The 24,201-nt window shown below is 43.5% G+C and overlaps 1 protein-coding gene across 1 annotated transcript; it reads left to right on the top strand.

The window, feature by feature from the left end:
* The first annotated feature begins 727 nt into the window (after nt 1–727).
* LOC126997808 (serine protease nudel-like) lies at nt 728–24,179 on the top strand. Its single transcript, XM_050859021.1, has 26 exons — nt 728–1,365; nt 1,982–2,176; nt 2,732–2,880; nt 4,314–4,451; nt 4,792–4,973; nt 5,124–5,439; nt 6,382–6,555; nt 6,850–6,950; nt 8,334–8,484; nt 9,187–9,308; nt 9,479–9,600; nt 10,040–10,125; nt 10,599–10,862; nt 11,287–11,313; nt 11,643–11,701; nt 12,510–12,678; nt 13,798–14,131; nt 14,481–14,551; nt 14,988–15,184; nt 15,424–15,635; nt 16,567–16,732; nt 17,026–17,208; nt 18,493–18,611; nt 19,122–19,237; nt 22,725–22,853; nt 23,984–24,179. Exons 5-26 carry the CDS (start codon nt 4,823–4,825, stop codon nt 24,177–24,179), a joined length of 3,465 nt encoding a protein of 1,154 aa, XP_050714978.1. The 5' UTR covers nt 728–1,365; nt 1,982–2,176; nt 2,732–2,880; nt 4,314–4,451; nt 4,792–4,822.
* The last annotated feature ends 22 nt before the right edge of the window (nt 24,180–24,201 follow it).

Raw genomic sequence — 24,201 nt, 5'->3', positions numbered from 1 at the left:
AGTTCGACCCTTCCTTTATATAATGAATGTGAAAAACACACTCATTAGAACCCGATTAATCTCCTTTTCGGTCTTTGGAAATACTAGTTGATGTGAGAGGCGGGAGCGACTGCATGAGAATATCCGCCAAAGCTTCCCAGCGCCTCGGGGCAGTCGGGAACCTCAACAACACTCGCTGCGCCATTTATAATCAGTTTTCCCAACAAATGGTTTCTCAAGCTGACTACCAGGGGCCGTTGTCCGTGAGGGTGACGACACTTCAGGGGCAGGTCGTGGTGGTGCAGACGTGGGGGTACCGCAGCGTCATGCAGTTCAAGTGGACGCTGAGCCGCCTCTGGGGTCTCGACGCTGAGGGCGTGCACCTCGTCTACCGCGACCGGGTCATGGACAACGACCATGCCCTGGGCTCCTATATGACCCACGATGCCACCGTCATCCTCATCCCGCGCCTCAACTCTGGCTTCTACTGACAAAATACACACTAAATACTCTTCCATTCTTCCCTCTCACAACACAACCATGTCACTCGCCTCAACTCAGTGCTAAATACCTACTCTAATTACTCTCACTTCCTTTCCTCTAACACCACATTTCACGACGCAGTTCTAGATTTATTTCATAGTTCTCGTCTCATGCCAACATCTACTCGTCTTACCTCAGCTTCTTATTATATCTCTCAGTTCCTCCTTCTCTGGCAGCCAAAACTCATCCCAAGTGTCAACTCAGGTTACCACTAACTGTAGAATCACTGGCTGAAGATGTCCCTGCTTCGAGGGTTTGAACTAATGTTTCGTAAAGTCAATAGTTCCTTTTTTTCATTCGAGGGATTCAAATAGTAGATTCGAAGCTCTGAATTACTCCTCCGTGTTGTTTCGAAGGATTTAAATAGTAACTCAGAGGCTGTAAATCACTACTCCGTGTTGTTACGAAGGATTTGAATAGTAGCTTCGAGGCTCTGAACCACTACTCCGCTTTGTTTCGAAGGAGTGAAGCAGTAGCTGCAGAGTCGCAGAGTCCCGTGAAGGGGCAGGAGGGAGGTCGTACGTTTTTTCGTCCCGTAAAGGGAACTCGACAAAGAAACCTTACCACAGTGTCACCAGGCCTTAGACCACCATCCACGGGTGTAGAACATGGCCGGAGCAGCGTCATGGCCTTTGTGCTGGTGTTTATTGTTGGTCCACGTGGCGGCGTGTGCAGGCCGCCCCACCAGCCCACTCACCTCACCCAACACAAGGCCCAACAGGCCTTTCCCCTCCCTCGCCGCCTCTTCTTTCTCCTCCGTCAACTCTACCTTCGCCAGTTTTCCGCCTGCCTCCGGAGATCTGAACAGGACTGGAGGCAAAAAGGAGAAGGTGAAGTTCAAAAGTAAGTAGTACTATAACAGATGTTATTGTTCCATTTTTTTGGTGCGTACTGTTGTACCTCTTGTTGGGTCTGTTATTCCAGGGCTAATGACACTTGTCTGTGAGGTAAGGGCAGGTTAGGGCCTGTCAAAGTTGGGGGCATACGCTATACATCTGCGCGTGGCCTCGGTGCTCACTTCCGTCGCCTCGGCCTAGAGCAGGTTGGAATAGCAGGATTGAGTGTGCTCAGAGGGAATGCCAGAACAAAAAGATGGAGACACTGCTGTGGCCACCCCCTGGAGAGAAGTTCCAGTGAAGGAACAGGGTGTCAGAGATATAGATATGTATAGATTCCCAGGTAGCCATTTATCGACCACCCCGAAAGGAGCTGGGTGAGCTGCACTCTGACTGCCCAGACTGGGATTCAAACCCGGCCCTGCGGATTCGTAGCTAGGGATTCCAACCACTTCACCGTGTAGGTGCATGGCAATGACAAAAAAAAAAAAAAAAATCACCTACTTTGCAAACAGCTGCATGGGCAACAACTATTGGGATAAGAGAAATCAGGAACTAGGCTTCTTATTAGATTGATGTCATCATATAATTTGGAAATAATGTCCGGCCCTTTCCCCCGTCAGAGTACAAGGATGGGATGCGGGCGTGCTGGGAGGGTGTCTGGGGCTACGGGCGTGAGGAGCGGTGTGACAGGAGCGTCCACTGCCCCGACGCCTCAGACGAGAGTGACTGTCCCTGCGTCAGACTCATCCCCAGGAAGTACCTGTGTGACGACTACCTTGACTGCCCTGACCTGTCTGACGAGTTGGGGTGTGGCGGTGAGTCCCGGGGGAGGCTCGTCTTTTAACAACAGCCCGTAATTTTTGTCAGATATTTTTGAGGGGCTAGAGGCCATCATAGGTTCATGAGTATGTGTGTGTGTGTGTGTGTGTATGGGGGGGGGGGGGGTGCATGCGCAGGAAGGGGGAACTTTTTTTTTTTTTTAAATATAAGCACTTTTAGTGGCATTTTTTTGGCCGATATAGAAAACTTTTGGGGGGAGCTATAACCCCCCTGGCCCCCCAGAAATTATGACCCTGAACAAAATGGTGCCCATCCTTTGTACAGACATCCATTTGTATTACTGTAGAAAAATGATAAACTAGAAAGTTAGTTTTTAGTTAAGATCAAGTTCATGCATCTATTTTTCATAGTCACACAACAAAACTTATTCTAAACAATTACCTTAGTTTGTGATGGGATGCTGTTCAGTGTGACTAACTGTTCTTAATGAAATATATGAGTAGTAGTGATCTTTTTAGGAACAACAGAAAAAGCAAGTGGTTTATGGTTAGCCAAACAAGGTGTTCTTATTGTTACTCCCTCCCTCACAGACTGTAAGGAAATGGAAGTTCAGTGCTCAGTGAATGGGACAAGTGTGTGTGTGCCACCGGGGAAGGTGTGCGACGGAGTGGCTGACTGTGGCAATGGGAAGGACGAGAGGCTGTGCTATAGGCTGGCAGCTTCGCAGGAGGAGCAGCCGGTGGGTGGAGGTTGTATGTAGTAATGTGGACAGGAACACACACAGGGCTGACTAGGCTAAGCCATCTATCAGTTGTTGAAATTTTTTTTTTTGTGTAACAAGTTGATTAAAAAAATATTAATCTAAATTACTTCTGTTAGGTTAAAGCATGTATATAATTAGTCTATAAGCCATTGCTCCAGAATGTCTGTTTGGAATGAACTTGGGTTAACTATACAAGCCTATACTGCAATGACCTGGCCAATGCAGAAAGCCACCCAAGGCCTACATAGCCTTGGGGCACCTCCTATGTTGGCCTGGTTAGAGGTGTGGCTCAAAATCAAGTTTGTCCCATGTTTGATTCTCAGCAACAAAGTTTATTTCTCCCATTCTAGACTAGATTAATTTCTGTTGTGTTTCAAAGAGAAGTAATATTTCAGAATCCATTGATTAAACTGGTATGCAGTGGTGAGCCTCCTGGTCCCATGGGAATAAGACACCAGGGAAGTGGGCTATCCTTGGCTGGGTGGACCAGTAAGCAAGGATGGCTCAATGTTCTCTCGGGTAGTAGATGCTTCCAGATATAATGGATAAAAGGAACCACTTAAGTAAGATTGAAAATTCATGAAAACTGATCTAGATTCAAGGGAAAACTGTGTAGCTTTAATGCAATGAGCTGCTTTGTTAATATGGAGATATGTAGCAAAAAAAACTTTGCCCCTACCCACCTGAAACTCAAATCTAGGCCCTCCAAGATGTGAGGCGGACTCTGGCATTGAGTCGCTGGGTACGTACCCAAAGACACAAGGCTGTTTTGAGTCCTTAATTGTCCTAGGATGCTACTAGGCTGCCGCTAGTCAGGTGTGACAAGCTTCTCACTCATTCATAAACAAAGTTAAACTGATGTGGTATGGAGAAATATACCTTTTCTCAACAACCTTCCCTTAATTCACTCTCAAGTCTTCTGTGGCATGAAGTGAACCCTCTTCCTTCAAGCCGAAGAATATTCCCTGGTATGAGGCTGCTCAGTCTTTATTTGTCTATTTTTTTCTAACCATTACATAGTGACCTGCCCAGCACTGAAAGCCATCCAAGGCCCACTTGGCTGTGGTTAGACAGGTGGCTCCACATTCAGCTGGTCCTGGGGCCTTGGCAATGGAAGGTTTATTTCCCCTTCTCCAGGCTAGATTGATTTATATTGTTTCAAAGTGAAGTAATATGTTGAAAATTGAGGCATTGCAAGACAACTACCATTTAAAAGTTATTGAATTATTAGTTAGTTGAATGGATGCCCCCAAAAAACAGGCCATCCAGACACTCACAACGACATACTCTTAATCTGCCTTACAAAAAATGCAGTCAACAAAAAATTGCTTCTTCTCCAATGTTTATAACAACCTTCGCCTTCATGAGCAAAAAGTAACCTTGCAAAGTCTGCTCTCGGCCCTCTCCAGAAGTACTTGGCCCTGAGGAGCAGTGGAGTGCGTGGAGGTGCGGCAGAAGGTTGGCTGGGCGCCCCTGTGCGGCCACATCCAGCAGGACCTGAACGACCTGGTCAATAAAATCTGCAGTGAGCTGGTGGGTGAGGAAAGGTGAGTGCTTACCTGCCCTTAGAAGATTAATCGACTAGTGAAAGGTACAGAGCATAGTAGGTGAGGACAGGCAAGCTTTAACCCACCAGAGAAGATCAGTCATCAACTGATGAAATTTACAGAGCATATATGTCAGTTATACCTTTGGTAGGTGCAGATGGGTGAGTGTTAACATCTTATCCCCATAATCATCAGCTGTGACAAGGTAAATGAATTCTGAGCATGAGGTCATCCTAAGACTTTAATTGAAGACACATGGAGACTTAAAATTAGGCTGCTTATTTAAGTGTTTGACTTTCTTTGATCTTGTCTTTGCTTAACCATTCCCTTCCACAACCAGGGTGGGCCCAGACCAACATGAATTCGTGTCCATGAACAGTACCACAAAAAGGAAGCACTGGGCTCACCTCCACCGGGAACGCTTTGACTTCTCCTCCATGTGTAAAGGCCACTGGGTCCACATCACCTGTGGGGCTGTCACCTGCGACAACTCATCAGGTGGCCGCTTCAGGAGAGAGGCAGGTGAGAAGAGGAGAGCTGGTAAAAATCAAACATGCACATTTGTAGCAATAATAAAAACATCATATAGATGGAAAAAAATGTTACACACACAGAAAAATGAACAAACTAAAAGTGGACAGACCATATTATCTATTTCTTTTCCTTCACCAGACATTGAAAGAGAAAAGGAAACAGGTGACATTGACTTAGAAGTTGGAGTGAAGGATCTAGAGAGGCACAAGGAAATGAAGCAAGAAGAGAAGGAAGAGGATGAGAAGGAGGAGAGTGGAAAGGAGGCAGCCAACAAGACGAGGGTGAGACAGAAGCGGGATCATGGGATGTGGGATCTGAGGGTGGTGGGGGGCAGCGATGCACCAGCCTCACTCTGGACCTTCCTTGTGGGCATCAAGAGGAATGGAATCTTCTACTGTGGCGGGTCGATCCTCTCCCAGCACTGGGTACTCTCTGCCGCCCACTGCGTCTATGAGTAAGGACACACCCATCTTGCTGTTGTATTTTTTATAGTGAGAAGAGACAGATGAGTAAGCAAGAAAATACCCCTGACAATCTGCTTTTCAGTAATGGAGTTATAGGGTTATATTAAACAAGACAGCTCCTCCGCCACCTTCTCCCTTTATGTCTATTCATTTGACAAGACATAATAAATATAAATGAAGCCAATAATACAATTTGCCATAATTTGCCTGAAGGTGAATCTTAATACGAGTATTGAATCTCCCACCCAGATGTTATATATTTTATGTAATGTCATTTGTATCCTCAGTGATTCCTACCTTTTCCTATTAATATACCTTTCACTTCTTTTCATAGTACTTTTTATGGCTATATTTTGCAGCTACCAACAACTTCTCTCTCTTAGTTACATGATGAATTAAACTCTCAACTTCCAGCCTGCTTTTGACCACATTCTCATTTTGTACTGCCTACTGTCCCTCTCACCTCATCTAGATCAACTCTATTATGTGGCATTCCTTGAACCATGTCTTCTTATCCTTCACCTGTTATCTCTCCCACCTTGCCCTGGCTAGTTACATGGTGTGGCATTTCTAACTACATTTTGCCCTCCATCACCTGTCCTACCTGCCTTTCACAGATCTATTATAGTCACCTTCATAAACAAACTGCCTAAGTATTTTTTTCAGCAGTTTCCAGAGTTTAGGCAAAATCAGTTTTTCTTCATGTGATGCACGTTCTGGTATAATTGCCTTTGCCATTCTAGGATTGGAATGTTCTAAAATTCACCTAAACTTTTCTACCTATAATAATAGAATTTAGAACAAGGCAGATTTTTCAATTTCCAAACAAATAGAAAAAGTTGCTTGATCAGTTTGTTTATGAAAGTGACGTTATATTACCTGTCTTAACCACACCTTGCCTTCCACTTGCTGTACTGCCTTCCGTTATCAAGGCCCAAGTCAGCTGTGTATGAGGTGCACGCCGGCATGCTGCGCCGCAACTCCTGGTCCCCATATGAACAGTCCTCGCTGGTGACCCACATCCTGAAACACGAAGACTTTGACGCCCATTACATCAGGAACGATTTGGCACTCTACAGATTGCAGACTCCCTTCCACTTCAACAGGTAGAGGGGGGGAATGGGGTAACAACAAGGGATGATGATAGGAGGGTAGTAGATAGACAAATAGGTATAACGACAAAGGAAAACTGAAATAAACATTGAATGACAGAACAAGAGGATGATGAAGTAAGAACAACAGCAAAAAACTGAACTGCCAGACCTTGAATTATAGAAAACGAATGACAAAACAAATTACTCATCATCAAACTATTAAAAACCTTTATTACACTTGCCATACAAAATTTTCCTATATAACAAATCCTCTTGACATGTTAAAGACATATACACTACCTACAGGTGGGTGCGCCCAGTGTGCTTGGCGAACCACCTCTACCCGCAGGAGAAGGACATCTGCACCGTGGCAGGCTGGGGCAACCTGCAGGAGGACGGAGAAGACTGTAAGTGAAAGCACACAAGTTAGACAGTTTGTACGTATTGATATATTGTTTCGGCCACATGCGTCATAATGGCTTCCTTTCTCTTCCATAGGTAAACTCTTTTTCTTGTCATCAGTATTTTCTCTAGTTCCTCTTACTTCTTTTCTTCCTCAGTTTTGTTTTTTCCCTTTCTGTCATCTATGTAATTTTCTTCTTCCATTTCTCCCTTCCATTAATCTCTTGTCTTCTCTGTCCCACAGCATCACCTATCTTTATTCATTTCTACTTCTTCCTTTTTGTTTTCCCAACACTACCTCTGATCTACACAATGTTCTTCCCATGCTTTTTTTCTCACTTCAATCTTTCTTCTTCACCCATCACTTTCCCTTCCATCACTCCTTCCTAACATGTAGTACTCACTGTCATCCTTTGCTGTCTTTATGTTTTTATCTTCTCCCGATATTGTCTCTTGATATTGTCTTCATCTGTTACCTACATGTTTTTCTTCCCATACACTCATTTTTCATGTTCTTTTCCTTACTCCTTATTCTTGTAAAATTTCTATCAACTAAATTTCTTTTCTATTCACTCCTATCCATCTGCATCTCCACTCAATCCATTCTGCCCTCCATATTTCCTTCACTCCTGTCTTCATCTTTCATTTGTTAACTCTTCTGTTGGTTAATCACTTACAAACTGATCTACTCACCTATTAAATCCATTACCCCATTTTCCTCCCCTCACACACCTGTCCACCGCTCCTGTAATATGTATGTTATAATATAACATGGGTTCGTATCCCACCGCTGCCACCACTTTTGTTAGCCTTTTTGTTAGCTGTTTTTTTTAGTGTTTATGTTTAAGGCGTGAACTGTTATCTCACGTCAGGTCCGGTGTACCGTTGCCTGCGTTCTCCAATTGATTGAAGTGGTTGAGACAACACTATAGCCTTTACTTAAGTGAGGTATATTATGTGTTGGCCGAGCGGAGCCGTTAAGTTCACTTTGAGTTCACTTAATTTACTCTCTCTCTCTCTCTCTCTCTCTCTCTCTCTCTGGTTGATTAAATAGTTGTATTGGCTTTTTAAATATATTAACAGTCTTACAGACTTGTTACAGTATTTTGTGGACGAGTCATAAGTCGTACCCACACCCCGAGAAGTTCTCTGCTCTCGCTCGCCGCCCGCTAATATCTGCCGGCCTCTCGCCCGGCACAGGAGCGGCCAGCGGCACCAGACTTGCTGAATCAACACCGTTCCCACAGCAAGGAGCACCTCCTAAGCACAACGTAGCGTCTACGTGTAACATCCTGGCGCCGCTGGGCCATGGCGTTATGACATACATTCACACATTCATATGTATGTTATAATATACACATTACACTCCTCTCACTCTCTCCTCTCAGCCCAGCAGCTGCAGCAAGTTGACCTCCCCATCCTGGCGACCTGTAAGAGTGAGACGTTCTTCAAGGACACGGAGGTTTTGTGCGCTGGGTACGAGAAGGGGCAGAAGGATGCCTGCCAGGGGGACTCTGGCGGGCCTCTCATGTGTACTGGGTGAGTGAGAGAATAAGGGGAAGACAGGTGGACACACAGGCATAAGGAAGCAGGTGATCAATATACAGTCCAGTATACTTAATAACCTCACAAGTCAGCAGGGTAAAATAAAAGTAGGTAGGCAAGCAGGGGGACACAATTTGCAGATAGGCAGGCATGCAAAGATACAGTGAAGAAGGCACACAAGTTGCAAGGCAGGTAGGTATAGACAGATGAACTTACATGGGGCAGACAATCTTACATTTAGACAGACAAACAGACAAGACCTGGTTGATAAATAAACTGACCTATCCCATCATATCTACATCTATACATTTTTTTTTTTTTTTTTTTTTTTTACGTGTACACCTATAGCGCTGGTAGGCTTTTCTTGAGGGGCCTAGATGGTAGTCGGCCCCAGCCCGTCATGGCGCAGGCAAGTGTTTATAGTGGCGCCATCTTTTCTTGCTTCATGCTGCCCCCCGGAACTCGTTCTTGATTCACTTGGACGGTTTCCTCTGAAGTCCGGGTTGATGGGTGGTCTTCAGGACAGCATGTGGGTAGTTTTAAGCCACTCTGTGGTGACTGAAAAATTCGAGGTGGTAGCGTGGGGATTCGAACCTGCGTCGTCCATCATGCAGCCAATGTGGGCCCAGCACGCTACCACTCGGCCACCGCCTACCCTACATATCACCTTGTCTTTCATTCCACCTCCTCCTGCAGGCCCGAGGAAGGCTGGGTGCAGGCTGGTGTGGTGTCCTTTGGCCGGGGGTGTGCTCGGCCGCGTCACCCTGGCGTGTATGTGCGTATTACTTACCACCTCAAGTGGCTCAACTCCAAACTGGGTGAGTTGGACCTACATTGACAACACAGCAGTGGCTTTATCTCTATTTATGTTTCTGTTTCAAGGAAGATACTGTTCTCTTCTCACCACTGAGAATACTAATAATATGCTTTAGATTTTTAGGATACATCTCTTTTTTTTTTTTTTTTTTCATTGCCCCTGCACCCCCAGAGTCAATGAGTGAGTTGTCCAGTTTGCCCAGCAGCACACAGACCATTGCTGAGTGTGGGGGAGTGGCCTGCCTGCTGGGGGATGGGCGCTGCCTGCCAATACACCATGTCTGTGACAACAAGGTGGCTCTCTGCTCCTTTATAGCCACTACACTTTGCTGTGTCTTCTGTCCTTTTGTATTCATACTCTCTCGGGTCACTGTGATGGTTCGTTAGCTTCCATATTCCACTCACTCCAGTGATATTTCCTTTGACATAAATGAGAACTATGTTTATATTCTTCCTCCTTTAGCAGCAAACTTTCTTCACACACTAACAAAGCAGAAAATTTTTATACTCTCAATTTGCATCAACAAGTCAAAAGATTTTTCCTCATACTAAAACAAATATGTTCTGTGCTCCTACAATTTTATAGTCTTTCTGCTTAATACAAACCTAAATTAAGAGTAACTGGTGTGAGGTTGGATACTTCAGGAAACTAGAAATGTTCATGTATCATTGTTATCAGAGTTACAAGTATTACCATTATTGTATTCATATAAATTGTCTAAATATTTCTCAGGTTGACTGTATGAATGCCGAGGATGAGCTGGAGTGTGAGCGTAAGGTTGAGACACCCGAGGACAAACCAACCCATGAGGCGTACAAGTGAGTATAAGAAGCAGCCACACACTCATGGGCAGGCGCTCTCCCTCTAGGCAGAATTTAGGGTTGTCTTTGTCCCAGTACGGCTCCATGTGTGATATTTCTCTTTTATTTAGTCTTTATCATGTGGCACTAATCTTTTCTTCTTTGCATCTTCTCGTCACCTTCCTCATTTTGTCACTTTTGCAAACATTAACCCCTAGACTGTGGATCACCAAGCTACAGAAATGGAACAAAAAGTGGCTGCTACAATTCAATGAAGAAAAATGTAAAGTCATGCACCTTGGGAGGGGATATCCAGCATACCAATACTACATGGGAAATGCTCCACTATCAACCACAGAGGCAGAGGAAGACCTGGGAGTATGTTACCAGGCTACCAGTGAAAGCCAAATGCGTACCAATCGCAGCGGACGGGTTAAGACTAACACAACAGTCAGTCATTACCAACATTACCTACCTTTTCTCTTACCCAGACAGACGACCACACCTTCCACCACCCCATCTACCACCACCACTCCCTCTACCACCACCACCACCACCACCACAACTACAACCACCACCACAACACCACCTCCTCCACCTGTCACCACCCCCACCACAACCACAACCTCCACTCTACCTCCCGTCACCACCTCCATCGTGAATGCTGCGGGGGTGAAGGAGGACTGTGTGTTGCCAGCGGAGATAATGGAGAACAAGACCGAGAGTTGTGAGGGGGATGACTTTCTCTGCTCCAGGTATGTAGGTTGTGATTGAAGGCTGATTATAGTGTCTTATTTCTGCTTATGTGTTTGTTATGGTTTTCGCTCCCTGCTGATGTTTAGGCCTATCCCTTTGCCCTTTTTCTGCCTCCCCTGTACGCTTGTTTTTTGTTTCTCGTCTACATATTATACATATATTCACTCCTTTCCCTTTCTTTTCTCTCCCCTCCTATCCTCTGCTCTCTTTTCTTCATCATTCATTTCCTTTACTCTTTCCTCCTATCTTCTCTCCTCTCCCCTCCTCACCTTTCTATTCATTTCCTCTCTTCCTCTTCTATTTCCTCTTTCATCTACCCTTGCCCCTCCATTTCTTTCTTTTCCTTTCCTTTTCTCACCTTTTTCTTCCTCTCTTCTCTTCCATCCTCTTCATTCTCCTCCTTATCTTCCTCTCTTCACCTAGAATACCCGAGTGTGTGTCGCGGGAGAGGTGTGTGTGGGTGCCCCACTGTGCTGTGGGACAGATGAATTGGGCTGCTACTGTGTGGACCGCCTGTACACTATGGGCAAGGAAGACCTGGTGTGTGATGGCATCTTCGACTGTCATGATCTGAGCGACGAGGACTGTGGTGAGTGGAGGGTGATGCTGCCTCTTACAGTGACTTTTTCATTTGCCTATCCTCTTCTTTTCATTAAACGTTCATATCTTCCTTAATGGGGTTGGATGGGCCATGAGTCTCTCCCACCCTTGGCGATCACATACACTTTCCTTCCCCATGTTCATCCCTCTCGATCCCACTGTGTTCTTTTCGCCCCCAGAGCCGTGCGAGAGCCAGTTCGTGTGTCTGATGAGCCGCCAGTGTACGCCCATGGCTCAAGTGTGTGACGGGAAGAAGAACTGTAAATTTGGGGAGGACGAGCTCTTCTGCAGTGAGTGTTATAAAGAGATATTGTTAAAAGATGTACTATTTACTTTCCATTGTCAGTTCCATGTGTAGCTAGCACTCACATTTGTCTTTTCTTTTGTTCCGCTAAATTAATGTTTCTTTATATTACGTTTGCCATAAATGCTAACCCATTTTCTTTTATACAGCACCATGAATTCAAGTGTTTTCCATTTTTTGTCTCCTCTCTTTGCCTCTCGTCTCCTTTCTTTTACTTTTCTCTCTATCTCTCATCTCCCTTCTTCCTCTCCTTTCCTCTCCTCTCCTCATGCCTCATATCCCCCCCCTCTCCTTTTCTCTCCTCTCCCGTGCTCCTCCCCCCCTCCTATCCTTTCCACTCCTCTCATCTCCCCTCCTCTCCTTCCCTCTCTTCACCTTTCATCGACTCTCCTCTCCTCTTACCCTTTTCTGTTCTTGCCTCTCACCTCCCCTCCTCTCCTCTCCTTCCTCTCCACTACAACAATCATTCCATCACCACAACCATGACCATTACACTGCTCTTCATCTGCACTTCAATTGTAAACATTTCGCAACAACATTTTTTTATTTGCCGTTTGTCATCACCCAACAAATACTGTATCCTCTTTACTGTCAATTTTATCAACTAGCAATGTTTTTCCTCATCTGCAGCCCCTTTCACACTTCCCCTCTTCATCCACCTCCTCTTCTTCCTCCTCCTCTATTAACAAGATCTTTTCCTTCTGTGAATGATGCCTAGTAATTGATTCTCCTCCTTGTCCAGTGGCCTTGATCAAGCGACATGAGACGCCCGATTTTGACCGCTTCGGGAACCTGGCAACGCACAAAGAGGGGCGGCTAGTGCTGAGAATGAAGGGTGTGTGGGATACCATCTGTGTGGACACCATCAGCAGGAAGATCGGCCAACAGGTGTGCAACCTGCTGGGCTATGGGTAAGGGTGGGATGTGTGGCAAGAGTGATGTATGAGATTTTTCTTTTTTTTCCTTTCGTTTTTAGTTTTATACCGTAATTCTTTCCTTTCCTTTATTTATTTGTTTTCCTTTTTCACTTTCACATATCTTTTGTCTTTCATTCTTTTTTTCTAGCTTTTTTTATTCACATTTTCTTTATTTTTATCAACTCTTTATTTCTTTCCTTTCCTATTCTTTATTTATTTATCTTTGTTTTCCTTTCTTTCTCTTTCACACAACTTTTATCATTTTCTTTTTCTTTGCCTTTTCTTTTTTTCTTTTTCATTTTCTTTGTTTTTTTCAGCTAAAGAAAACAAGACAAGGACTAGTAAGAAAAAAGTAATTACGAGATATGGAGAAACAACTTGCTGTGTAGAATATATAGGAAAAACTGAATAGGATATGGGAAAGGAAACTATGCATACTAAAGTGAATAATGTAAGCCATGCAGTGCAGTATTAACCACAACACAGCACTCGTCTAACTATTCATCCAAGAAACTTACACAATTAATCCCAAATATCAAAACCAAATGAATTCAGGCATACAATATTTTTAATTTCTCTCCATTGGTCACTATACGGACATCCTTCTCATACCTGACTTCCCTTTTATTTCTAGGCCAAAAATACCCAACACAGTTCATCACAAGAAACAACACAAAGCCTTCACAATTCCCACATATATATATAAAGTTATGTCTCCACTGTGAGTCATTTAATGGTCTTTCTTTTCTAAGTTTGTCTTATTTTTAAAATCTAGGGTACAAAATTTACACGGTCTGTCACTAAAACTATCCATTGTTTTTATGAATCATTATCACTGGGATCTGTCACCTGCTCAGTAAACCACAACCCTGCACACCATGCCCTTGCCACACACACAGCATACCTCAATCCTGCATCCTCCTCCTCCTTTTCTTCTTCCTTTTTCCATCCTCTTTGCTTATATTCCTACCCCTTTCACACTTCCCCTCTTCATCCACCTCCTCTTCTTCCTCCTCCTCCTCCTCCTTCTCCTCTTTACTTTACTTTGCTTTACTTCCCGAGTCACATTGCAAACAAAGTCCATTCCAAAAGCCATGACAAAACCTTCCACAGGAGACTGGAGGATCTGTTCTATGTTGATGACTACAAACACCTTCCGTCCCCGCTCACACCAATAGCAGGCAAGTCCCACCCCAAAATGCCGCAACACACTGCCAACAACTTTAAGAGGCTCAGGTCGCCAGTCGAAGGAGGCCATAGGCATATTCGATCTGTTAGGGAGCATGATGCTGCCCCTGGGAACACCACAGAGGAGGAAGATATACGAGCAGAAGTTTTGAGGGCGGTGCGTTCAACAAGGGAGACTAAAGGGGAGCAGTGCCGCCAGGTGGTGCTGAGCTGTGAGGAGGAGAAGTGTGGGAAGGCATCTCTCTACTTCTTCAGTAAGGTAAGGAGTTCTTAAGGCCCATATGTTGCTTTGGGCCAGACTTGATAAAAGATAATTTGTTTTAAGGTAAAGTGTGGGAGAGTTAAAACTGTTTTTTTCTTATTAATTTCAAAATGGCTTGAGTTTAATGTGGTATTCATTTATATTTACAACTTAGATGATCATAGTGTATATTTTCAAAAACTAACTATGATTCTCTTTTATTTCTTATTTCTCTTCTTTTATTTTCCCAAGTGTGTTTATGGTTTATTTGCTTCCACATATATGTTTCCTTTCCATTTCCAAGCTGACACCTGTGTGGATGTTCGGTGGGTCTCCGTGGTCAGGCAACGTGTATGTGGACGGCCAGTACAGGTGTGGCTGCACACTTGTCCACCCCCACTGGGCCATCACCTCTAGTGCCTGTATGGGCCACATCAGGTAAGCCCAGAAATGGTATAAGGCAGTGTTATGCACGGCAGGTTAAATCTATTTGTTGTGATTCTGTCCGAAATATTAAGGTTTTTGTTTGTTTTATTCACTTGTGTTTATTCTAATTCAGTTTTTAAGAAAGATGAATTGTTTTAATATCTTTCACAAAATGAATCTTGTAGGTTACCTTTCTGCCTCTTCATCACCATGAAAACTTATCTTCATGCCTGCAGCCTTCACTCCCTCCCACACTCCACAACTCTCTCACCTCTTATACCACATCCTCCACCTGTCACACCCTTTCTTTGTCCTTCATTGCTCCTATACACCTCTCAACATTACAACCTCTCTTCAAAACTACCCTAATCTCATCCCTCAATGCCACTCATTCTTCACTTTCACACCTTTTCTTTACCTTGCCATCCTCACTTCCTTCTTCATTCAGTGTGGAGGAGTCGTTGGTGTGGGTGGTGATGGGGTCATGGCGGCGGGTGGGGGGACTGCCGCGGGTGTGGAGTGGCAATGAAGAGGGGCGGCAAGTGGGCGGGACTCGGCTGGTGGGTGTGGGTGAGGTCCTCCTGCTCCGACTCACCTCCAGGATGCCCAAGACCACCTACATCACCCACCTCTGCCTCCCACTGAGTGAGTAACAAGAAGCATCAGTTTTCACTCAGGTATTTAGGTCAATTATTCAATCAATATCAGAGTGTAGTTAGTGAAGCAGTCGGTTGATCAGTCAGTCAGTCTTGCATGTTTTCCAGCTGTTTTTTATGTCAACTCTGGCTATGTTAAAGTACATGTAATAATAATAATAATGATAACAATACATCTATCAAAACATTCCTCATTCAACCAAGAACATGCTTAAAACCCCTGTATAGTATTATCAAGACTCTCACACACTCACCTTAGCTCCACCTGTGCCTTCTGCAGGGAGGCGAGCAACTTGGGGCCGTACAGCAGGTGCTCGATAGCGGGGATAGCCGAGGATTACTACAGGGAGAGTGTTGGCATCCCCTTCACCTCCTCAGCCAACTGTCTCCCTCAGCACTTCTGCCCAGAGGTGGAGGATGAGTTCAAGAATATATGCATGGTAAGGCCTGAATGTTTGTCTGTGTGTTTGTTCGTGGATGTTACATTTATTTCAAGGTTCCCTATAATTACCATGTGTGGTGTATAGAGGGTAATGTCAAGGAGATATATTTGGTAAGGTGTGTGTGTGTATGTGATTCACCTCTTGGTCTGCTGCGGGTCTCTCTCGAGACAGCCAGCCATTCCCCTACGGAAGGAGCTCAGAGCTCTGTGACCGATCTTTGGGGAGGACTGAGACCACTCACACACAACACACTGCAACGAGGTCACAACTCCTCGCCTTACATCGCATACCTGCTCACTGCTAGGTGAACAGGGGCTACACATGAAAGAAGATAAACTCAACTTATCTTCATCTGGCCGGGGAATCGAACCCCAATCCTTCTGGTTGTGAGGCAGACGCTCTAACCACTGAGCTACCGGGCCGTGTTTAGATGAGTGTATGTGTGCGTGCGTGAGCATTGAGTGTTAAGATTAGTTTAAAATCCTATGTTTACTGCTTGTAGTTGTGCTTTTCTTTCATATACCTTTTTTTTTTCATCGTGGTTTTAGTTTCTTTTAGTGTATGTTTGGTAAGACTGGTTTCAAGTCTTCTGTTTATTTTTTTGTCTTGGGAGGCATACTAGTCTTAAATGGATGTATGCATGTGTGTTTACAAAAAAGTTAAGTTCCTCTCTTAAATGATTGTTGCTTTCTTTTTGTCTTTTCTCCATTGCAGGAGCCACAGTCAATGGTAATGAATGTGTGTGAAGATTGTGTGTTAAATTAATTTCAAGGTCTCCACTACTCTTGCTACCCAATCTTCATTTTCATCTCTCACACGAGTTACAGCCATGGGGAGAACATATGTATTTGTTGAGTGAGTGTTGATATTAGGTTAAAGGACTCCATTTATCACCTGCCTCCTTCATTTTCTCTCTCATCCATGGCAGGAGGCATGGTCAGGGGTCATTGCATGTCAGCTGACCCAGGGCACCAACCCCACGTGGGCGGGCGTTGGGATGTGGTCGTACCGGAATCCTTCAGGGGAGTGCAGTCCAGCAAAGACTCACCCACTCTTCACCTCTGAGGACCTGAAGGAAATACACAGGATCATGGGTGAGGATGAGGAAGGAGAGGGAGGGAATACCTTGCCTTGCATGGTGAGCTGGGCAAGGCAGTGATATGAGTATATGCATGTGAGGTGTATTATACAGTCAATGATCTGTAGTAACATTTTACCTTTATGATTTACCAAATGAGATGGGGGATCATGAATGAAGAGGAGGAGTATCATGCATGATCCTCGGTTTATACATCCATATTATCTCTTGCTTCATTTTCCCCTTCCTCTCTTCCTGTCTACCCATAATTTTACACTACGTAATTCACATATTATCCACTCCACACAGAGGAAGACCAGGTGCCACTGAGTGTGGGTACGTGCACTGGGCGGCTGTGTGTGACAGGCGTGTGTGTGGAGGCTGCAGGGGAGTGTGACGGTAGACTCGAATGTCCTGACCTGAGTGATGAGAAGCCCTCCTGCCCGCCTCCTGCACCCCACTGCACCACCCTCGATGGTGAAGACGACTGTGGTAAGGGAAGACGAAAGGAATGAGAAAGTATGTTATCTAGAGGTTCTTCAAATTATTCATGCTGCAACATAGTTATATCTTATGCACTTCCCTTGCAACCCAATGGCAAGCCTTGTCATACTAATGAGAGGTACATGCTTGCCCCTTGCTGTCTGGTATTTAAGTATCTATTGGTAAGAAATTACAATCCAGTGAACAGTCTTGCAACCCACTACTAGGCAGGGATGAAGTATTCGTATTCGAATACATTCAAATACCATATTTGGGTGTATTCGTATTCGAATGATTATTGAAAGAAACATGGTATTCTTATTCATATTCTGACACAAGGGAAAGGTATTTGTATTCTGCGAAATACTTCAAAACTTATCAGAAATAAAACCCGTTGTTCCTTACATCTCCAGCCTCCTGGGAGGACGTGTACGTAATCGCTGTGTATAGTACAGGCTCATGAGCTCATTTATCTGTTGCATAACTTTAGAACAGTGCTTTACCCAGTTACATCAAGAAGGTATTTTTTAGTGAAAAGTATTCATAAATGTATTCATGAATACTTTCAAAAAGTATTTGTATTTGTAACTGAATTAAAAACAATTCAATGTATTCAAATTTGTATTCATTTTGGTGGAATTTTAAGTATTCATATTCTTATTTGAATACACAACTCTTGTATTCACTCCATCCCTGGTACTGGGGCACTTTTTGTATTTTGAATAATGCTGGTCTAGAATGGGAAACAAGGTAGTAAGTGGAAATGAATCTGAGAATATTAGGGAAGATGAGAGGTGGCGTGGGTTAAAGAGGCACCATATAGAAAGGAAAACAAGGAAATAGTGTGAGGAAAGAAAGAAAAAGTCTGGAAAGAAACACGCGCTTCAGAAATATGTCAATAAGAAAATAATGTGAAGTTAAAGACAGCACTGAAGAACAAGAAGGTAGTGCTGAAATGAACTTGGAAGTAATATGAAAAGGGAAAGTGTTTAAAAAATATACCATAGAAGGTAAAAAATAAAGAAGTTAGGGAGGACTGAGATGAACTAAAGAATAGAGGGGAAGACAGGTGGGGTGACAAAACACATGCCAGATAGTAGTACATGGAGAGGACACACGTGAAGGACTTTAATTAGCAATGGAGCAGTAGGTCAGAAAACAGGACTAGTGATAAATTATATCATATGGAAAGTAGAGCAAGGGAACAATGAGAGGAAAGGAAGAGAAAAATCTTAAAAAAATAACTACCACAGTAAAAAAATATATATATATATATTTTTCCTCCTCTTGCAGAATGTCCCATGGGGTGGTGGACATGTCAGGACAAGCTTTGCATCCCTGGCAGTGCTGTATGTGACGGAGTAGAGGACTGCACCAGCGGGGATGATGAGACTGACTGTTCCTGCTGCAAGGTGACCAGCTATTACCAACATTATGTATTGTATGGCATGTGCAGTGCATTTGCCTTCACAGTCTCTCGGTGCTTTTAACCCGGTAGCAGCGGGGATCATGTTTCATAATAGTCCCTCCAAGCGAGAAAAATGAGAAAAAATCATCACTCACACAAACCATTTCATAATATATATCAAAGCATTTGTGATCAGTTTATGTATCATCTATTTTGGGGGGGTTTAAATCATGGCACAAATTTTGCCCATTGCTACACGATAAAGCCAAAAATTTGGTCCGTCGCTGGTACACGGTTAAACATACATGATTGATACTTTACAGCATGTTGTCACATTTATACTGTCAAATCAAGCCATCTCCTAATAGTCTCATGGCTTTTACTTTTCAAATACACATTCTCAAACTCTCACCTGCTCTCTTGTCAAGCACACCTCGCACCTTCACCTACATTATTCCACCAAACATGCTTTCTCTCTCCTTACATTTGCCTCCCTCCCCCTCTCTTTGGTCAGGTGTTGTTGTTCCGGGCACCACAGAAGAAGTGTGACGGAGTGTTGAATTGCCCAGACCAGACTGACGAGATGGATTGTGGCTGCCAGACCTCCACGCATTCCTTCAGGTGTTACAGGTGTGTGGGAAGGTTCAGCTGAGCCCCTTTATTCACGCAGGTAGAGGAAGAAATTTACTCTGGATAATCTGGCTGTCACTGTCTTGACGTAGAGGACTTGATAGAAGTATATTTAGTTTTTGTTAATTTGCTGATGAGTTATTTTTGTTTGTAATGATAGTATTTGGACATGTACATATGTTTAACCCGGTAGCAGCGGGGATCATGTTTCTTAATAGTCCCTCTAAGCGAAAAAAAAGAAAAAAAATCATCACTCACTCAAACCATATCAAAATATATATCAAAGCATTTGTGATCAGTTTATGTATCATCTATTTTGGGGTGGTTATATCAAGGCACAAATTTGGCCCGTTGCTGCTACATGGTAAAGCCACAAATTTGGCCCCTCGCTGCTACTGGGTTAAGTTTGATGATTGTGCAGCTTCCATTATCTTGGTTGTGGAGGACATGAGAAGTGTTTCGTATTTTTTATCAGAGGGATTTTATGGTACTATGTGTAATTATGGTTTCTGGATAGCTTATTTAGTTTTGAGCTGGAGATCAAAGTTTGAAGCTGTGATGCCATTTGAAATTTATGGAAAAGGATTATTTTCAGCACAAATACATGAAGTTTTTCTCATTGAGTTCACCTCTTTTTATTTTCTGATCACGTAGTTAGTCATTTATTTATTCAATCTCTACAGTACCCTCTCGAATTTCGTGCTTGCTTCATTCCGAAGGTATAGCGCTAAACTCGAGGATCGCGAAACTTGAGGTATTGAAATACATGAAAAAGTGCTTATTGGTTCCGGCCCCTTGGAAAATAAATACTTTTTTTTTTTCGACTTGACTCCCTTGTTATCACAATTTTTTCGACTTTACTCTCTTGTTATCTCAAAATACGTACCTTGGTAATAGGCAGAAAATGGGAAATGAGAACAGGTCGTTCTGAAGCCGCAGTTGAAGGGGGCTGCCTTACAATTGGCTGGCAGTTCTGAATACACGCTTGTGATCCACGTGGTGTCGTCTGCTAATGTAAGGGTGGTTGCTCGCGGTCACCCGTGGTACAGTTGGACAAACCTATATCAGGGAAAGAAAATCAGGTAGTTTTGTGTGTGTTATGGTATAATCTGCTAACTCTTTCTGTTATATATCATCAAATCACTAACATCATGATTGACTTTTCAATGCCTATTGAACGTAAACTGCCGCCGCAATCGCAAAATAGCTCGCAGAGAGGTTCAATTTGCTTACTGCTTCCATATTTTCCTCACCGCTCACAAAGACCACAAGCGGACAAAAAAAAACAAATCCAGGCAAATTAACACTTTTAATGCTGTGTATTCCCACAGTGCGCATGCGTGGTGGACAGCAGAATGACTAATTTCAGCGGGAAGATATTTCTCGCAACACCGGCCAGTGTAGTGGACCTTCTTCTTCTTTTGACCTGTAATGCTTTGTATCGCTTCTTAGGTCCTCCTTCTCCACACTTTTATACTTCACAACTTGCACTTAGGGCCACTTTCACAGTCATTTTGTTTGTATTGATTGTTACCAATGGCGGCGATCGCCACTCTAGTATTTCCACGTGAAACTGGCCGATGGGTAGTGATGTGATGTGATGGTGTCGGAGGTATTGCCTTTACAACGGCACCTCATGGCGGCTGCGGGGTTAGCCTCGCCCCGCACCTTACCACACACACTCAACACCTGTCGCTTCCTCTGCAGCCACCACTACCCCATAGGCCAATTTCACGCGGAAAACTATAGCGTCGATCGCCGCCATTGGTAACGATCAAAACAAACTGTGACTGTGAAAGCGGCCCTTATTTACTTCACAGTGCGCACTCATACACTTCACCCTGAACTTAGGTGTTTTTCTGTTCTTTTCTTTCCCTGATTTTGGTTTTCTATGCCCTTTTGCTATTTTCCACTGTTACTTTTCACCGTCGCTGCCATGCATTACAGGTCAAAAGAAGAGGAAAACAACACCGGGAGATCTACAATTTTCATAGACTCGAGAAAAAAGTTTTTTGGACTGTGGTTCCCAGCACGGGGTGTTCTCTTATCTTGTTAATCAAGTAGTAAGCAAAGCAGCTCTGCCAGTCCATTTTACGAGTCTCTTGGTGGGCCATCTTCCACTGCTCCTCACTCCTCAGTCCTCAGCCACTGCCGTCGTCTGTTTGTTTACCACCAGCCGTGAGGTACCCACGCTCGTATTCACAACCCTTTTCCATTCATATGGACAACCAACAACTCGCTCCCAGTTGGGCATACGGGCAACCAACAACTCGCTCCCAGTTGGGCATACGGGCAACCATGGTTGCCCATAGCCTCAATGGTTGGACACCGCCTTTTAAGGCAGCACGCATGACGCCGACGGGTAGGTAGACGTGACCCATACATGTCAAAGGAGCGTGAAACTCGTGGCGGTGATGCGTGAAAGTCGTGATGGTAAGAATTTAGGACTAAGCGCTAAACTCGAGGATCACGAAACACGGATAGCGCGAGACTCGAGAGGGTACTGTAGTTGATTAATTAATTAATATACTTATATCTGTATATCTGTTTATATTCTATTAATCTAAGGATGTTTTTTTGTCAGCATTCTTTTGTGTGCCCAACTTAAGGGGGTGGTTATAGGCATCCCTAGCCAACTGTAACCATTTGTGGTTGAGGTTACTCTCTGGTTGATGGTCATATAATGTGAGTGAGGCTGAAGCACACAATGGGCTTCATTTTTCTTGTAGTGTATGGTCCTACCGAGATGTGTGAAACTGAAGAGTAGGTGTTCTATGCCAAACTTGACTATATTAGACCTGTGCCCCCCTCAGGACACACTCATTATCTTAGGCAACTTCAATGCTATTACTGGCACTAACAGGGTTGGCTACGAGTTATGTGTTGGGCCCCATAACAGCTCTCTTCTGAATTTTGCAAGATTCAGGAGGTTGAGAATTACAGGTTTTTGGTACCAAAGACCAGAGGTGCACCACTGAACTTGCTATAGCGATGCCAGAGGAGTAGCTAAGGAGATCAACCACATTCTCGGAAGTAATCACTGGAGGATCCTTCAGAACTGCAGGATTTTCCAGAGTGCTGAGTTCTTTGGAACTGATCATAGGGTTGTTGTTGCAACACTAAAGCCACTAAATCTTCATGTCTGGTCAAGAAGAAAATCAAGATGCAACAATTTTTAATACTGTGTTATATCTCTAGAGGCTGAAGGACCTGGCATTTGCAACCAGTCCTTCAGCCTCTCAAGATGGAACACAGTTTTGTTGCAGCTTGAGATTCTTCTTGACCTGACATGAAGGTTTAGTGTCGCAGCTGCCAGGCAAGGGGGCCTGGATGGCCCCCGTCTCATCCTGGCCCGGTGGGACCTCCAGACTTGGCATTCATATTGCTGGGTGGGTGAGGCGATCTCGACGTTCCCCCAAGTGTATGCCCCCATTGATTGATGCTTTTGAGTCAGCCATCTTCATTTATTGTTGCCCTCCTTCCCCAGATCAAGGCCACAGAAATGTGTTGGGAAGGACAGCGTGTGTAACGGAGAGGAAGACTGTCCCGAGGGTGAAGACGAGGACCATTGTATCACACTTGTTCCTCACCTCAGGCTGGAGGAGGATGTGTTGGGGTGAGTCTCAAAAGACGTATTGAAGTACATGATTATATATATATATATATATATATATATATATATATATATATATATATATATATATATATATATATATATATATATATATATATATATATATATATATATATTTCTCTGAACAGTAGTAGCAGGCTTTTTATTATTTTTTATTTTTTGTGCCTTGAGCTGTCTCCTTTGTAAAAATATATATATATATATATATATATATATATATATATATATATATATATATATATATATATATATATATATATATATATATATATATATATATATATATATATTTTTTTTTTTTTTTTTTTTGTGAGGCATTGCAGCATCAGTCATGTGTTAACAGCATGAGCCTACTTATTCTTCATCTACTATAATGAGCTCTTTTTTCTTAATCTTGCAGCCACTTATTATAGTAGGCTACATGAAGGGCACAACACCCCCTATCCAGCACCACCAGCGTGCACTACACTGCTCTGGAGGATGTGGCGTGTTTAGATAAATCAATCTGCATTTTCCTTATGTCACAGTTTATCTATAGTCTGGTTATACCAACATGTTCATGAGACTTCTTTATAGTAAGAAATGGTTTATATCAGAAGTAAGTCAATATTTGCTGCAAATATTATCTAGATGTAAAAGTGGTATATACACTTTAGACTCCTTATCTCGCTTATACTCGTCATTATTTCTTTACTTTTTGTTTTATGAAGTTCTGACAAGCATATTTAGAATCTATAATTACTGCTGCACTCAATGGCATTGACTAAAATTACCTATTTTTTATAAGAGGTGAGCTAGAATAAATGATATAAACACATGTAACATCAGGAGCATGTGAGAGTGACTGTCATGTCCACGAGGCCGGAGAGGAAGCCAGCCAGTCAGGCATTGTGTTACAAATACTGCTAAGCTGCCAGAGGAACAGTTGGTTGAAATAAATTAGTACTGTAGCAACATTATACAGTAGTAGTGGCAATAAAATTAGTGATCGCTAATGAGGAGTCATAGGACAGGAGAGAAGGATGAAAGGGAAGTACAGTAATAAATAAAAGTATGAAAAAGAGTGAGGAAGGCACACAGACATAGTTGCATTGGTTTCTTGATCCTCACAGGCAGCCAAAAAACTACCACCAAGGTTTCTTGATGGTCCGTGTCTCGGGCAAGTGGTTCACCTATGACTACGCCTCATGGGAGAGCTACCTGTCGCACCTCATCTGCCTTCAGTTGGGCTACTTGCAGGCGGCCGAGGCAGTGAAGCGCCTGATGGAGGAAGTTATCTTAAAGGCTGCGTGGAGAGAACGTGGCTGATGATGAGGAGGAGGAGGAGAAA

This window comes from Eriocheir sinensis, chromosome 13, assembly GCF_024679095.1.
Source record: "Eriocheir sinensis breed Jianghai 21 chromosome 13, ASM2467909v1, whole genome shotgun sequence".
NCBI lineage: Eukaryota > Metazoa > Arthropoda > Malacostraca > Decapoda > Varunidae > Eriocheir > Eriocheir sinensis.
This window is presented reverse-complemented; position numbering and strand designations above follow the sequence as displayed.

Coding starts and splice junctions, on each gene's coding strand:
- LOC126997808 (XM_050859021.1), top strand. CDS start 4,823: ATGAACAGTACCACAAAAAGGAAGCACTGGGCTCACCTCCACCGGGAA. Junction 10,863..11,286: donor GATGACTTTCTCTGCTCCAG/GTATGTAGGTTG, acceptor CTCTTCACCTAG/AATACCCGAGTGTGTGTCGC. Junction 16,733..17,025: donor GGAAATACACAGGATCATGG/GTGAGGATGAGG, acceptor CACTCCACACAG/AGGAAGACCAGGTGCCACTG.